We start from the raw sequence: 15,417 nt of genomic DNA, 5'->3' as shown, positions 1-15,417 counted from the left end.
ATCTTGCAGATGGAGGATTCCCCCAATAGGGTTAGGATTGTGACCCCCTCCCCTTGGGAGGAGGCACAAAGAGGGTGTACCCACCCTCAGGGCTAGTAGCCATTGGCTACTAACCCCCCAGACCTAAACACGCCCTTAAATTTAGTATTTAAGGGCTACCCTGAACCCTAGAAAATTAGATTCCTGCAAACTACAAGAAGAAGGACTGCCTAGCTGAAAGCCCCTGCAGAGGAAGACCAGAAGACGACAACTGCCTTGGCTCCAGAAACTCACCGGCCTGTCTCCTGCCTTCCAAAGATCCTGCTCCAGCGACGCCTTCCAAAGGGACCAGCGACCTCGACATCCTCTGAGGACTGCCCCTGCTTCGAAAAGACAAGAAACTCCCGAGGACAGCGGACCTGCTCCAAGAAAGGCTGCAACCTTGTTTCCAGCAGCTTTGAAAGAACCCTGCAAGCTCCCCGCAAGAAGCGTGAGACTTGCAACACTGCACCCGGCGACCCCGACTCGGCTGGTGGAGATCCAACACCTCAGGAGGGACCCCAGGACTACTCTGATACTGTGAGTACCAAAACCTGTCCCCCCTGAGCCCCCACAGCGCCGCCTGCAGAGGGAATCCCGAGGCTTCCCCTGACCGCGACTCTTTGAATCCAAAGTCCCGACGCCTGGGAGAGACCCTGCACCCGCAGCCCCCAGGACCTGAAGGACCGGACTTTCACTGGAGAAGTGACCCCCAGGAGTCCCTCTCCCTTGCCCAAGTGGAGGTTTCCCCGAGGAATCCCCCCCTTGCCTGCCTGCAGCGCTGAAGAGATCCCGAGATCTCTCATAGACTAACATTGCGAACCCGACGCTTGTTTCTACACTGCACCCGGCCGCCCCCGTGCTGCTGAGGGTGAAATTTCTGTGTGGGCTTGTGTCCCCCCCGGTGCCCTACAAAACCCCCCTGGTCTGCCCTCCGAAGACGCGGGTACTTACCTGCAAGCAGACCGGAACCGGGGCACCCCCTTCTCTCCATTCTAGCCTATGTGTTTTGGGCACCACTTTGAACTCTGCACCTGACCGGCCCTGAGCTGCTGGTGTGGTGACTTTGGGGTTGCTCTGAACCCCCAACGGTGGGCTACCTTGGACCAAGAACTAAGCCCTGTAAGTGTCTTACTTACCTGGTTAACCTAACAAATACTTACCTCCCCTAGGAACTGTGAAAATTGCACTAAGTGTCCACTTTTAAAACAGCTATTTGTCAATAACTTGAAAAGTATACATGCAATTTTGATGATTTGAAGTTCCTAAAGTACTTACCTGCAATACCTTTCGAATGAGATATTACATGTAGAATTTGAACCTGTGGTTCTTAAAATAAACTAAGAAAAGATATTTTTCTATATAAAAACCTATTGGCTGGATTTGCCTCTGAGTGTGTGTACCTCATTTATTGTCTATGTGTATGTACAACAAATGCTTAACACTACTCCTTGGATAAGCCTACTGCTCGACCACACTACCACAAAATAGAGCATTAGTATTATCTACTTTTACCACTATTTTACCTCTAAGGGGAACCCTTGGACTCTGTGCATGCTATTCCTTACTTTGAAATAGCACATACAGAGCCAACTTCCTACAGTCTGGATCTTGGAGAGATCTGCGCGAGGTCTGCAGAGATGGTTTATGAACCGTGATTGTGTCAGAGGCAGATTCCCCTCCCTTCCCCGACCAGATCTGATAGTAGTGACAGATGTGTCACTCCTGGGATGGGGTGGCCCTATGGGAGAGATAGAGATCAGAGGCATCTGGTCTCCGACGGAGTCCAGACTCCACATCAACATGTTGGACCTCTGGGTGATCATACTGGCATTGAAAGCATTTTTTCGTTCTCTCAAAGGGAAGGGAAGGGCAGTACTGATGTTCACGGACAAGACCAACGCCATGTGGTGCTGCAACAAGCAGGGCAGGTTGTAGACCCTTTTTCAGGAGGCCCTGGAAATGGCTGAAACATCAGGGTGTTTCCCTGGTAGTTCAACACCTGGCGGGCTCTCTGGACACCAGAACGGACAAACTCAGCCGACAATGCCTGGTCGATCATGAATGGTGTCTCCATCAGGACTTGTCCAGTCTCCTCCTCCTTGCGTGGAGACTGAGCGACAGCAGTTGACAGCTTTTAACCTTCCGCCCAGAGTCTATAACATTATCGTGGCAGCCAGACGTCCCTTCACCAAAACGGTATATGCCTGTCGACATAAACTTGTCTATGCACCACTCCACAAATTTGACACCCTCTCTGCCCCTCTCTCCGAGGTTCTCTTGTTTGTGCTTTCTTTGGCCCAGCAGAGTTCTGCCCCCACCGCGGTGAATCTATCTGCTATCTCTTCATTTTTTAGATTACCTGTTCACCCATCTTTCTTAGTCTCTGATCCCTAATAGGTTCCTTAAGGGCCTTATCCACATGTTCCCTCCATCCCCATTCATCACTTGCAATGGAATTTGAATTTGGTTCTGAGATTCCTAATGACCGCTTCTTTTGCGCTGCTCCACAACTGTCCTTTTAGGCTCCTAAAATGTAAAAACAGCCTTCTTGTGGCCATTACTTCGGCCTGCAGGGTGAGTAAGCTGCAGGAAATGTCATCTAAGCCGCCCTACCTTTCCATCTACCCTGACAAAGTGGTGCTTTGCACTTGGGCGTCTTTCCTACCAGAATTGGTTACACCCTTTCACGTAGGGCAATATATCACCTTGCCTCCTTCTTGATTGTACCAAAAAGCTCTGGGTGGATGATCCAACTCTTTGTTTGTTATGTGGGTGGGAAGAAAGGTCTGGCAATGCAGAAAAGAACCATCTCCAGCTGGGTTGTTCTCTGCACTCAAATGTGCTGTGCATTGGTTAAAAAGCAACTCCCGGAGGGTTTGCATGCTCAGTCTACCAGAGCGACAGCTGCAACCACTGCATTAGCACGTGGAGTGCCAGTACTGGACATCTGTCAGACAGCAGCGTAGACATTCTTGAACACGTTTACCAAACACTACTGCCTGGCCATTCTGGTCCGAAGGGACGGATACTTTGCAGAAAGCCCACTAGAAATCAGTGTTTTTGTTATTTTATTCATCTATGGATAGGTGCTGCCCAGAATGGGCATTTCACTGACCTCACTGGCCCCTCACCCAAAACCAATCATCACAGACTTTCTGCCCTCTCAGGAGGGACAGCAGGGCCCCCATGTGTATCCTCCTCCACCCCCCCACCAAGGAAAAAGGAAGCCCACTAGGCATCGGGGATTATTATTATTTTTTTAGTAGTGTGGGGGCTGCCCAGAGTGGGCATGGTAGCCCCCAACCCACTCACCTGCCCAAATAAATGGGCACAGTCTTTTTGCCTTTAAATAGAGGGGTGGGGGCTGTCCACCACCATGGGCATGGTTATGTCCCCCACTGTAAATGAAGGGGACAACAGTCTTTCTGCCCCCACCCTGCGGACTAAAGCATCTCATCCCAATGGTATGCAAGAGGACATTTGACTTGTTTGGGTTTTGATTTTACATATGGGTCAAGAGAGCTTGGCTAACTCCCAATATCGTCCCACTCTCAATGGTGCTTGGCTGCACTTTTGGACTTGGGTACGCTGCTACCTGGAAAAACCTACTAGACTCGGACACTTCTGAAGCCTAAACATTTGGGGGAGTCCCCAGGGTGTGTTCTCCACATGCACCCCACACCATAGTATTACCCACAATGCCCTGCAAACCTCCAACTTTGCTTGAAATCAGGCAGTTTCCCTACATTTCTGTGATGGAAACTTCTGGAACCTACAGGAATTCACCAAGGGCCATATGTACGAACACATTTTCCCATAGACACAGAAAGGACAAAACCCTTGATACATCTGGGCCAAAATTCCTACCACACAGCATTGCCCCATCTGTACTGATGATAAAGCTCGACCCGCTTGTGTGAGTGTCCAAAGCAGAGTCAGCCTAAAAACATATGCAAAAAAAAAACTGCCTTTTTGGGCTTGCTTTGGTTCCCCCCCAATTTATACATGTTTTTGGCCCTTCCCTGTCGCAGGCACTTGCCCTAACTACACAAGTGAGGTAGCATTGTTATTGGATGACCTGGGGGAACGCTGAGTGGTAGGAAATTTGTGGCTCCCCTCCGATTTAAGGAACTTTCTATCACAGAAATGTGAGACAGATGTGTATTTTAGACACATTTTGAGATTTGCAAGGGATTCTAAGTAACAGAACATGAGAGCCACATAACTCACCCCATCCTAGATTGATTCCCCTGGGTGTCTAGTTTTAAAAAATATACATGTTTGTTCGGTTTTCCTAGGTGCCACCTGAGGTAGGACCCAAAAACCCCAGCTACCACTTTGCAAAAACCGGGTCAGATTTGTGTGGGGGGAAACATTTATGTATCCATGTTGCGTTGTGGGCCTTTTCCTGTCACGGGCACTAAGCCTACCCACAAAGGTGAGGTACCAATTTTATCAGAAGACTTAAGAGAATACTGGGTGGGTGGAAGTTTGTGGCTCTCTACCGATTCCATAACTTTCCATCACTGAAAAACTTGCTGCGCTGAGGTGATGGCGACGAGGAGCAGTCTTGAGGGTGAGGAGCTGCAAGGGACAGCTGTAAGGCGGCCAAAAGAAAGTGCACATCAGATATGTGAGGATCAGGTTAAGGTCCCACTCTGATGCGTGATGAAAGGAAAGGGAAGAAACAAGTGTTGGAGACATTTTAATTTTTTTTTTTTTAAAGAGCTTTACAACAGGTGAGTTAAATGAGTGCTGGTACAACAACCGTAAATCAGTGCTTGTATTCTTTCCCTTAAAACTAAAAAATACTCAATTGCGTATAGTTGGCACACACTTTAGCACCCCTTTAAGTCCCTAGTAAATGGTACCCCTGGAATCTAGGGGATGGGTACTAACAAGGGTCCCGAGGGGCTGCATGCAATATGCCACCCTTAGGGACCCCAGTACAAATTGCATGCAGACTACCACCGCATGACATGGTGCAAACCATGTGTGAAAACACAATATGACACACTTGTATGCCACGCCAAAGTCACTGCTCACAATGAGTTTGTCACCCCTACCGCAGGCGTTAGAGCCCTAAAGCAGGATGCATTATTTTTTCCGTGAGTACATATCTGCCTGAGAAGATATTCTCCTATGATGTCTAGTTCTATTACTAGATATTGCAAGTGAACAGGGAAGAGGGGGGAGGAGTCTTAAGGTATTTACAGGAAATTGGTTATTATGAGTTACCCAGCTACATAATGGTCTCACTGAAATCTATGGTGTTTGCTATCAAACACCTCATCTTAATAAATCCATCCTGATGCCAGGTTTGGATTTATTATGACATGCACCCAGAGGGCACTCTAGAGGTGCCCCCTGAAATCTGCTAGTCCCCTACCATGATGGCTGACTGGTAATGAGATGCCTACCACCACCAAACCTTTGCCGGAGAGAGCTGACGCTATCCCTCTCAAAGGCCAGAAACAATGCCTGCCCTGGAGGAAAGTGTCATCACTTCCTCCAGTAGCATGGCTAGTAAATCAGCATGTCTGGCCTGGAGGCTTCAAAGCATCTGCTCTTCCTTTTGATATGCGACCCTGGCTTCCCTCAGACCAGTGGAATGTCTACTGCTGCCCTGAAGCCCATGTGGCACCAGGACAAGTGAGGAAATTAGCTGTACAGTAGGTGTGTTGCACCTCCATGCTAGTCACACCTCTAAGGTCAGCTGCCTGATGTGCTCCACGACTGAAGGGTTCCACAATTATTTTTGGTGGAACTAGGAACTCTGGGTCAGGAAAGGGCCCACTCGCCACAGGAAGTGGTCAACGAGGGCCTGTAGACACCTCAGGGGCAAGTAGCATTTTGGCTACTACCCTACACTCCCCTTAACACTCCTAAATTCGGTATTTAGGTGGCTCCGATTTGCCTGCCTACAAAGAGGAAGGATAAAGAAGAGCTGAAGACGCAAGAACTGTGGACTTGACGCAAAACCCTGCCTGCTCCTGTCCCGTCAATTGTAAAGACCTGACTCGTACTGCAGCTGTCCATTTGCCCGGAGCCTTGTTAGAACTGCCAGCGCCTCGACAACCACCCAGCATGATGGTAGAATAATGCAAATCATGTGAATCTAGAAGAGCTTCATGCTGCTTAATGAACATATCACTCTAAACTCTTGCATATATGGGTTTGAGCCGACTCACAGAGCTACCTCCTAATAGGTACTGCACTGTATCTGTTTAGTAGGTGAGGAATATCCCGTTAGAAGTCTCTATTAATCTGTCACAAGATGAACAAACAACTTACTTGCGGTAAATCTGAGTTGTAGTGACTATCTCACCACAGATTCCTTACCGACCTCCCATCCCCCATTGTGTGAATTGGGCGCCCTATTCATTAATAAAATCCCAGTTCTAGGAAATCTGCTCAAAAACAATTCGGTTTTGGGGTTCTGTGTCTAGGGGCGTGGACAATCTCAAAAGCTGCTGACGCCAGCATGCAGCAGTGGCAGCAGGTCCAGCATGCCATTTCCTCGGTGGAACAGTGTCCCTGTGGAGCGACGTGACGTCACCTACCGGCATGCATTAGACACTGCTCACAACTTTCCATATCCAGTCTAATGCCTGGGAAATATTGCAAAGGTGAGGGTTCGCAGTTAGATAGTTACTACCAGAAAGAGCATCGCTGAAGGTAAGTAATTTGTTCTTTTGGGCCACAACCATAGGCGGAATCTACAACTGTGAGCGTTAGCTCATAGCAACCTAGTGCATTGTCTCCTTCATTAATCTCTTTTTTTTAGATGATTGTTTGGAAGCAGGCTTAGCCTCAAAGTGATCCAGGTCAAAATTCGACACAGTATGTCATAGACTAAGACAGGCAACATGCTTCCAAGGAGGTAAAAATATTTAAGACAATTCTAAGGAAAGACGATTTTCTGGAGAATGTCCTTTCACGGTTTATTTCAGCACCTTCTGAATAAAGAGCAAGGAAGGAAGATACTTTGTGTAATATTTGCCCAAAGAGACACCCAAAATGTGAACAAATCACTGAAGACAAGATATATAATCTCTACTTTAAAAAAGGACCATAAGTCAGAGACCAGTGTAGGTGGACACATTACGGCTTGGCAGAGGCGAAAGGTCAGAGTTAGGTGATGGGAACGGATCAGGCACCTTAGAGGTTACAAGTAGACTACAGCAAGTGTGGCTAGTAACAGAATTGTCACTGAAGAAAGTGAACTAGGACAATCTAGTGGTTGGTACAAGCCAAATACAAGAAAGAGCTAAAATGGTGGGCAAAAGATTATTTTTTTGAAGGAAATACCATTCAGGTCTCTGTATCCAGCTGTACCCGTAACAGATGCAGTGATACAAAATATAGCTCTAAAGACACTTTTTCTGGCAATGGAGACTTTTCAAAAACACACAAGAATGAGACACGTTGCTACAAACATTGCTACAAACAGCAATGTTTTATTTGAACACATAAGCAGGAATTGTTTCATTACCCTGTCAAAACTAGTAAAGGAGATATGTAAATGGGTAATAGAGAACACACTTAGTTACAGCAGTCCAGCCAGCAGGCCACTTAAAAGCAGAGGCAGATAGACCATAAGCATCGAAAGATGCATTTTCCACCAACCAGAGCTCAGCTTTGAAAATGTAGAAGTCATTTTTGCTTTGTGAGGAACACCAATAGTTAGACCTGTTTGCAACTGCAGTTCCGAAACTATGTACCATGGCTGTCATCCATTCTCCCTGGGAAATGCATGGTCACTAAACTGGTCAAGGATATTTGCCTAGACTTTTCCAACTGTTCCTGCTGTTGCTGAAAGTAATCAGCAAATGCAAGGGTACTTGGTGTAGGAAAGTACCCTCATTTTGGCATGGTTGCCCCCACGTTTTGCCTGTTGTCAGTATGTTCTGACTGTGTGCACTGGAATCCTGCTAACCAGGACCCATTGACTGTGCTCGCTCCCTTTAAATTTAGTTGCTTGGACCACAACCACCCTACACTAGTGCCCTCTTATAAGTCCCCACTGGATGCAGCATGCATTATGCCACCCGTGGGAGCCCATGTAAAATGTGTCTGCAGGCCTGCTATTGTAGCTTGCATGAAAAGGTGCATGCACCCTTTCACTTCAGGTCACTATGTCACCCCTCTGGGAGGCCCTCCTAGCTCAGAGGGCAGGGTGCAGGTACCTTTGTGTGAGGGCACCCCTGCATGAGTATATGTGCCCCCTCGAACTCCAGCTCCCTTTTCCTGGACTTGACGAGTGCAGTGATGCCATTTTACGCATGTACTGGACATAGTTCACTACCTATGTCCAGCTGCATAATGGTGACTCCGAACCTGGGCATGTTTATTATCAAACATGTTGGACTAGTACTCCAAAACTGTTGCCAGTATTGGTTGTATAATTCCATGCAATCTGGGGGCTCCCTAGAGGACCCCGAGCATTGTTTTTACCAGTTCGCAGAGTTTTTCCAGGCAGTCTGCACTGCTGCCATCCTACAGACAGGTTTCTGCCCTCCTGCTGCTTGACCAGCTCAAACCCTGGAAGTCAGAACAAAGGATTTCCTTTGGGAAAGGGAGGCAACACCCAGGGGTGTGACCAGAGCCCCTCCAGGTGGCCACTTGATTCTGCCATCTTGAATCCAAGGTGGGCAGAGGCCTCTGGAAGCATCTGAGTGGCCAGGTCAGGCAGGTGATGGCACAGCTCCCTCCTGATAGGTGGTCACCCTGCTAGGTGACCAATCCCCCCTTTAGGGCTATTTAGAGTCTCCTTCTTGGGTGGGTCCTCCGATTTGAAATTCAAGATTCCAGCAGGACTCCTTTGCAGCGTTTACTTTGACTTCTGGCCACTGGAACCGCAACTGGACTTCAAAGGAACCTGCAATCTGCAGCTCCTGTGACGACTTTGCCCTGCAACATTGTTTCTCGGGCTCCTTCCAGTAACTGCAACATTTCCCTGGCTGTGCATCCTCTGAGGGTGGCAAGTCTTCAGTCTGCACCAAGAAGCAAGAAGGAATCTCCCTTGGTGTGAAGGAGTCACTCCCCTGCATTTGCAGGCACCAACTGCAATGACGACCGGCTGCGTAGATTTTCTCTCATCCTGAGGTGCATGGATCCTGCATTACGGGTGGTGGTCTGGAGTGGCCCCCTTGGTCCTCTCTGCCAGCTGTCCAACTTTGGAGATGGTAGGCCTTTGCCTGTCCGCGCAGGACAGTACCCCGTACACCTAGTCTCTTGCAGCGACCAAGACTTGTTGGCATCTCCTCCAAGGGATCTTCAGACTCCGCGTAGCCCCATCACTCTTATCCTGAAATGCACAGCGCTCTGCATGCTTCTCCAGGGACATGGGACTCCTTTCCAGGTGTGCTGCGAGGGCCTCACTGTGACTCCTGTGCTTGCTGCCTGTGCATCATCTGTAGGGGCTGCCTCCTCTTCTGACTCCTTGTTGCTGAAGGTCACCTGGAACTCCTCTCCGTGGGTTGAGTCCCCCTGGCCCTTACTGGTCTCCAGCAGCTCCACTTTTCGTCATTCACGACATTTGCCTTTGCCAAGGCATGTTGGTGGTTTTTCCACACCACAGACCGACTGCAATTCTTCATCCGGTGTGGGATGTCAACTGCATCACTCAGGAATTCTTCAGCTGCACCAGTGCTGCACTGCTGACCATCTTCGTTTCACTGTCGACCAGATCATGCATCCTGCCACAACCAGACTCTCCGACAGAAACTGGATTTGGTCCCCTTCTTTTTCATGTCTCCATCTTCGTGGTCTACCTCTGGTTTCTTGCAGTATTGTCTGGGTCTTGCAATATCCTTCTCTAAAGTCCTTTTGGTGGGTTGGAGAAAAACAAGTAACTTACCTCTTTTTTTTCCTTGTTGCTGGTGGGAGGGGGGGGGGCACTCTGGTACTTACCTTTGGGGTTTCCTAGTTCCTCCCGCTCTCCTCTACCGATTCTACTTACTTAAGTGGGGGTCCCGACTTTTGCATTCCACTTACTTAGTTTATGGTTTGGTTTCCACCCCGGATGGACCTTCAGTATTGCATATTGCTTTTCGCTGTTTTCTTTAGCTTTTTATGCCAATTTCTGATAGATACTGTACATATAATAGTGTGTTTACTTACCTCCTTTTGGAGTACTGCCTATCTAGTGTTTGGTTTTGTGTTACCATAATAAAGTACCTTTATTTTTGTAACACCGTGTGGTAATGTGTGTAAGTGCTGTGTGACTACAGTGGCATTGCATAAGCTTTGCATGTCTCCTAGATAAGTCTTGGCTGCTCATCCACAGCTACCTCTAGAGAGCCCTGGCTTCTTATACACTGCGTGCACTTCACTAATAGGGGATACCTGTACTGGTATAAGGTGATAATACCATAGGTACTCACCACACACCAGGCCAGCTTCCTGCACGTGGGAGAATAATGACTTTCCTAGCTCCAATGTGTGCACAACAGCCATGGTTCTCACACCTAATGACAACGTCCAAGGGATAAGCAAAAAAGATGCCCAAGTTTGAAATCCTGCTGGCTCTAAAAGGGTGAAAATATCCCACCTCAAGTCAAATCAGGTATCGTTGCTCCTGACGGAGTTTGCATACCTAAATCTCCCTAAGAGGTGGTTAGCAAAAAAGAGGCACAGAAAAATGTTATGCCTCAAAATTGTTATGATTTCTCAACTGGAACCAGCAGCAGAGTTCCCATGAGACCACGTTATGCACTACTTAGTACTGTTTAGATTACCAAGTGACATATACACTGGTAATGGTTCACTTAGCCACAGTAATAGCTTTCCCCAGGATCTGGGATAACAATTGCATTTAAAACAGTCTTTTTAATAGCATTCACATCTCTAGGAAGGGTGTGCTTGTATAAAGATAAAGTGATTAGACCTAATCTTAAATTAATCCCCAAGGTAATATCTGGGTTTGGCTTTAACCAAACTATCCAGTTGCCTGTTATTTTTCCAAAATCTCCATAGACCCGAGTAGAAACTACACTTCATACAGTAGTTGTGAGAAGGCCATGATGTTTTACGTTCATAAAGGTGATTATAAAGAAAGTTATTGTGGCACATGCATTACAGTCTAAAGGACACTGGTGTTGTAATCCTTTGTAGCCTGATGGATAGTGCAGACAGTCAGTTTGTGTTCCATGGCAGGTAAGCACTTCACCTTAAACCTAGAGCACATTTAGCGAGGGAAAAGGGATCTATTCTGGTCTCTGCAGTCAATATATCATTAAAGGACATTTGCACAATATCAACATGGTCCACTGCATATACATTATGGTATAGACTTTCAAGCATGGAAAGGAGAATAAATGGGACAATCAGTCATAAACATGCACTCAGAACTGTCCCACTCTATATCAAGGGAAAACGTTATCTATAATAATATGTGCAAAATATGTGAAGTTAGAGGAGGTTCATGCGGTGTAAGAAACTACTTGCCTACAGCAGAAGTTTTGTTGTGTAGAACTCTTCTAGATTCACATCGTATGCTTCACCTCCTGCTGAAGTGGTAAGAAAGAGACAAATACAGGAACAGGCTACAATAGAGCAAAAACTAAACTGAAAGTAGAAGGAAACACACTGGAGGTGTTGTGAACTTATGCTCATTGTTATATAGTCCACTAGTGGTCGACATCCAAAAAGATGAAAGTTTTACTACATCAGAATTACTAGATGCAGCCACTAAATGTGAAACATTGCAAAGCATGTGAATCATTTGCAGGATTCCTCACCATCAGCTTGTCTCCCCTTTTCAGTCCAACTGCTGTTCCTGAGGGGGAGAGGGCACAGATGATGTGGTATGCTTGCTCCTTAACCTCTTTCTGCTTCATGCAGAAGCATTTTTACTCTTTCTAGAGGCATGTTGAAAAGAGAGTTATTTGATTAATTCGTGGGCATAAAATTATAGTTTGTATTTGATCAGAGATGCTTGGTGTTTGAGGCCTGCATAAATAATTGTGTTTAGATTCTGCTGTCCTGTTATCTTTTCATGGTCCTCGCTCACTTTGTGCTCTTTCTTTGTATTGATGATGACCCAGGATTTATGGTAATGGGCTGTCTGTTACACCTGTGTGACTAACCAAATTAAAAATAATCAATTGTTGTTACACTGTTCATTGTGTGTTCACATACTGCAGTGAGCACATCTTGACTATTCATAATGTATTGCTGCTAAACTTATAACTATATGATTTTATCAGTTTGTACTAAAAGAGAATCTTGACTACATGGTGTTCAATAGTATTTCTTCTTAATGTCAGTAATAGCTAAGCTTGATTTATAGATGACAATTATTAATCATACCTCTGATTCATGTGGACTTTTTAATTTGTTATATTTAATCAGTAACTCCTTGGAATATTGTTATATATTACCCGTTTAAGGCCCATGTTCCAGAGAAATCTACAGAACACGTACTATTTCTTTGACATCTTCCACAGCACCCATTGCTTGCGGATCATTGAGGAGTTTCGTGAGGGGGCACGATGCTCTCTCCCTCTGCAGATGCATCAGTGGCCTTGGATTCTCCTCTTTGGTGATTCCTTCTTTGTCTGAGTGACCAGAGAACCTTCTTTCTTGCCCTCTTAGGTTAGTTGCTTTTAGCTGGTCTCAGCAGCCTCCACTGTAATGCCAAAGATGGTAGATCAAAGGGACAGGCACAACTCTCCTTTCCCTTCATGCAGATATTCTGTTGAGTCTTTCCCCCTTCTTGTTCTCCCTGTGTGGAGTTGTTCCAGCTAAAGGTATTGTAGGATATTTACTGGGCTTTGTGATAGGAATGCAGAGCTCTTCTGGGTGTCTTGCTTGCCCATCAGCCAAGCCTTACCTGGGGAATCTGTTGTATCCTTTACAAACAAGGTAATGATGAACTCTATGATTAGTAGCACACAGAATAAATAGACATGAAGGGAGAATTGAATGCACTGCATTGAACGTTGAGTGACTGCTGAGAAGGGAACTTTCTAAAAGTAATAACTCTCGTGCATTCTTAATCTTCATTGCAGTACCATGGCCCGATTGCCCATCTCCTGATTACCCGCTACAAAAACAGCATTTGGATTGAATCTCTATGGGTGTAAAGTTTGAGGCTCATGTGTTGCATTTGATAGGTGGAATATGTTAGCGTTACTTTAATAATGTTCATGTATAGCAAGTGATATTCTATAAAAGAAAACAATTAATGAGAGCTGTGGTTAATGGTAGGTGACATTTATACCTAGTTAGCATTACTGACAGTAGGCACCTTCCAGATGGTAGTATATATAAGAAAAGCAGCATTTAACATAAGTGTTTTATTTCCCTTGCTTTTCAGTTTTAGACAGGGGCCACTGCTATTTTGTTTTTAAAAGGGAACCCTTTGTCTCCATGCAATTTAAAAATTATCTCCTAAAATGGTAGGTCTTTTTTTAGTCATTAAGTATATTTTACCTTGCCTGGTATAGTTTTCAGGAGTTTAAACCTTCTGAGTTATTCATCAAAAGCCTAAATATTCATACTAAAACTGTGTGTAGAAATGATGTTTTGGTTCTCTTTATTTGATAAATAATCATGGACGTTTGTAGGCTCATAAGCAGCAATACATTTTCTAGATAAACTGCTGAATCATACTTAGTCTATGCTTACTTGCCAAGCAACCGTAGGTCTCCTGCACTGCCATACATAGCATACATTTCACATTTTGTGCAGGGCAGTTCAAGTGTTGACAGGTGTAAATGACATTTTTAAATAAAAAAAGGTTGAATATAAAAATAAATGAAGACCACTGTACACATTAAAGTAGTGCAATTATTTTATTTATTACTTAGACCAATTATCTTGCTACTTTTCCCAAAAGTGTTTGATCCCAGGCAGAATACACTGTTCCGGTTAAAAAATTGTGGTTAATAACAATTCCAATAAACTTATTTCAGACATTTAATTAACACAGTACAAAATTTGAATTATTACATTGAGCTTTTCACTTTTCATAGCTGTTGGGGCAATGCTCCTCCATATTTCTTTAAATGAATACATGTTTTTAATTGTCTCTCTATATATTTTGTGCAGTAATATCTAGAGGGCGGGAAATATCTCTAGATGATTTTAGACTTGGATTTGTTCTTTGTTACTATAAAATGAGGTTTCAGTCCCACTTTTTAAATTAAATAGGAAATCATTGTTTTCTAACTGGAATCCAATCCACAGTTCCAAAAATATAGAGGAGTAGTAGCAAAGAATGTTTTTCACTTGACTGAGTTGAAGAGGCAAGTCTAGGAATGGTTTATTTAGACAGCTTGTCCATGATTATAGATTATATTTCTCTGAAAGTAAAGTTGTGTTACCAAAAAAGACAGCCACAGATTTAGTTTTTAAAATGGATGCTTAATTTTTGATTTATAATACACTCCACCATTAAGAGGTTTGTTTATTATTATCATCATTTTAAAATGTACTCCCACTTAATAATAAGAAAAATGCCATTCCCTTCCTTTTGTGCCCTCATTGCCACCTTCCTTTTTAAGGTTTTGGTGAGGGAATTCCAGGTTTTATTGTTAGATCCTGGAAAATACTTAATGCCCTCATCTGGTCCTCCTAAAGAGGGCTTCTCACAGCACTGGCTATGCTTCCCCTTGCCCACCCATGTATTGAAAAGGTACGTGACATAGCTGTTGTGAACATGCTACTAGAGGTGGTCTTAATACAACTGGAGCATCTGCGGGGTGCACATGTAGTACTTGTTCATCTGCACAATCTGAAGTTCCTGTCTCCTCTCTGTAGCCACATTTTACTGAGCAGTATAGTGAAATTCTGGTAGAGGGGGAAGTTGCCTGAGATAGCTGAGGATTTTTTTGTTCAATTTTAGGTGGGCTACCTCCTTTGTGTAATGGATGACTCCAAATGACCCTTGGCTGCATCAACACTGTAAAGTAAATACTGAACAAATCCTATTCTAACTGCAGTAGAAGAGAATGGTGGAGTGTAGTTGTATACCGACATAAGTCTGAATCTGTTTATCGTTAACTGTGTTGTTGTAGGAATTTACTTGCACTGATCCATCGAATGATCGAGTTTGTGGTGCGTGAAGGGCCGATGTTCGAAGCAATGATCATGAACAGAGAACTCAATAATCCTATGTTCAGGTACCAAACATTTTTCAAATGGTATTTACGTAGTTCATGGTGTTTTAAGTAGGTGTTTATCACCTTGCCAAAATAAGGTTCTTATGGATTTAACTGTGCCTCAGAGACAATAGGGATTTTTTCTGCGTATACAATGGAATATGCTTGATATTTATCATATGTATGATGTATGACTTTACCATGCATACTGTAACCACAAACCTAATACCGCATGTTGACCTTTACAATGCGTGGCATTGCATTGCTATGTGTCTATATATGTCTA

At 44.8% G+C, this 15,417-nt stretch overlaps 1 protein-coding gene across 4 annotated transcripts in view; it reads left to right on the top strand.

The window, feature by feature from the left end:
* U2SURP (U2 snRNP associated SURP domain containing) overlaps positions 1-15,417 on the top strand; it is a 478,698-nt gene that overhangs the window by 208,539 nt on the left and 254,742 nt on the right. For all 4 annotated transcript variants that reach the window (XM_069213906.1, XM_069213907.1, XM_069213910.1 and 1 more), the window contains one exon: positions 15,048-15,152. In XM_069213906.1, the coding sequence (XP_069070007.1) occupies positions 15,048-15,152 (105 nt within the window). The remainder of the gene's footprint in view (positions 1-15,047; positions 15,153-15,417) is intronic.

Source organism: Pleurodeles waltl, chromosome 11 (assembly GCF_031143425.1).
Source record: "Pleurodeles waltl isolate 20211129_DDA chromosome 11, aPleWal1.hap1.20221129, whole genome shotgun sequence".
Lineage (NCBI taxonomy): Eukaryota > Metazoa > Chordata > Amphibia > Caudata > Salamandridae > Pleurodeles > Pleurodeles waltl.
This window is presented reverse-complemented; position numbering and strand designations above follow the sequence as displayed.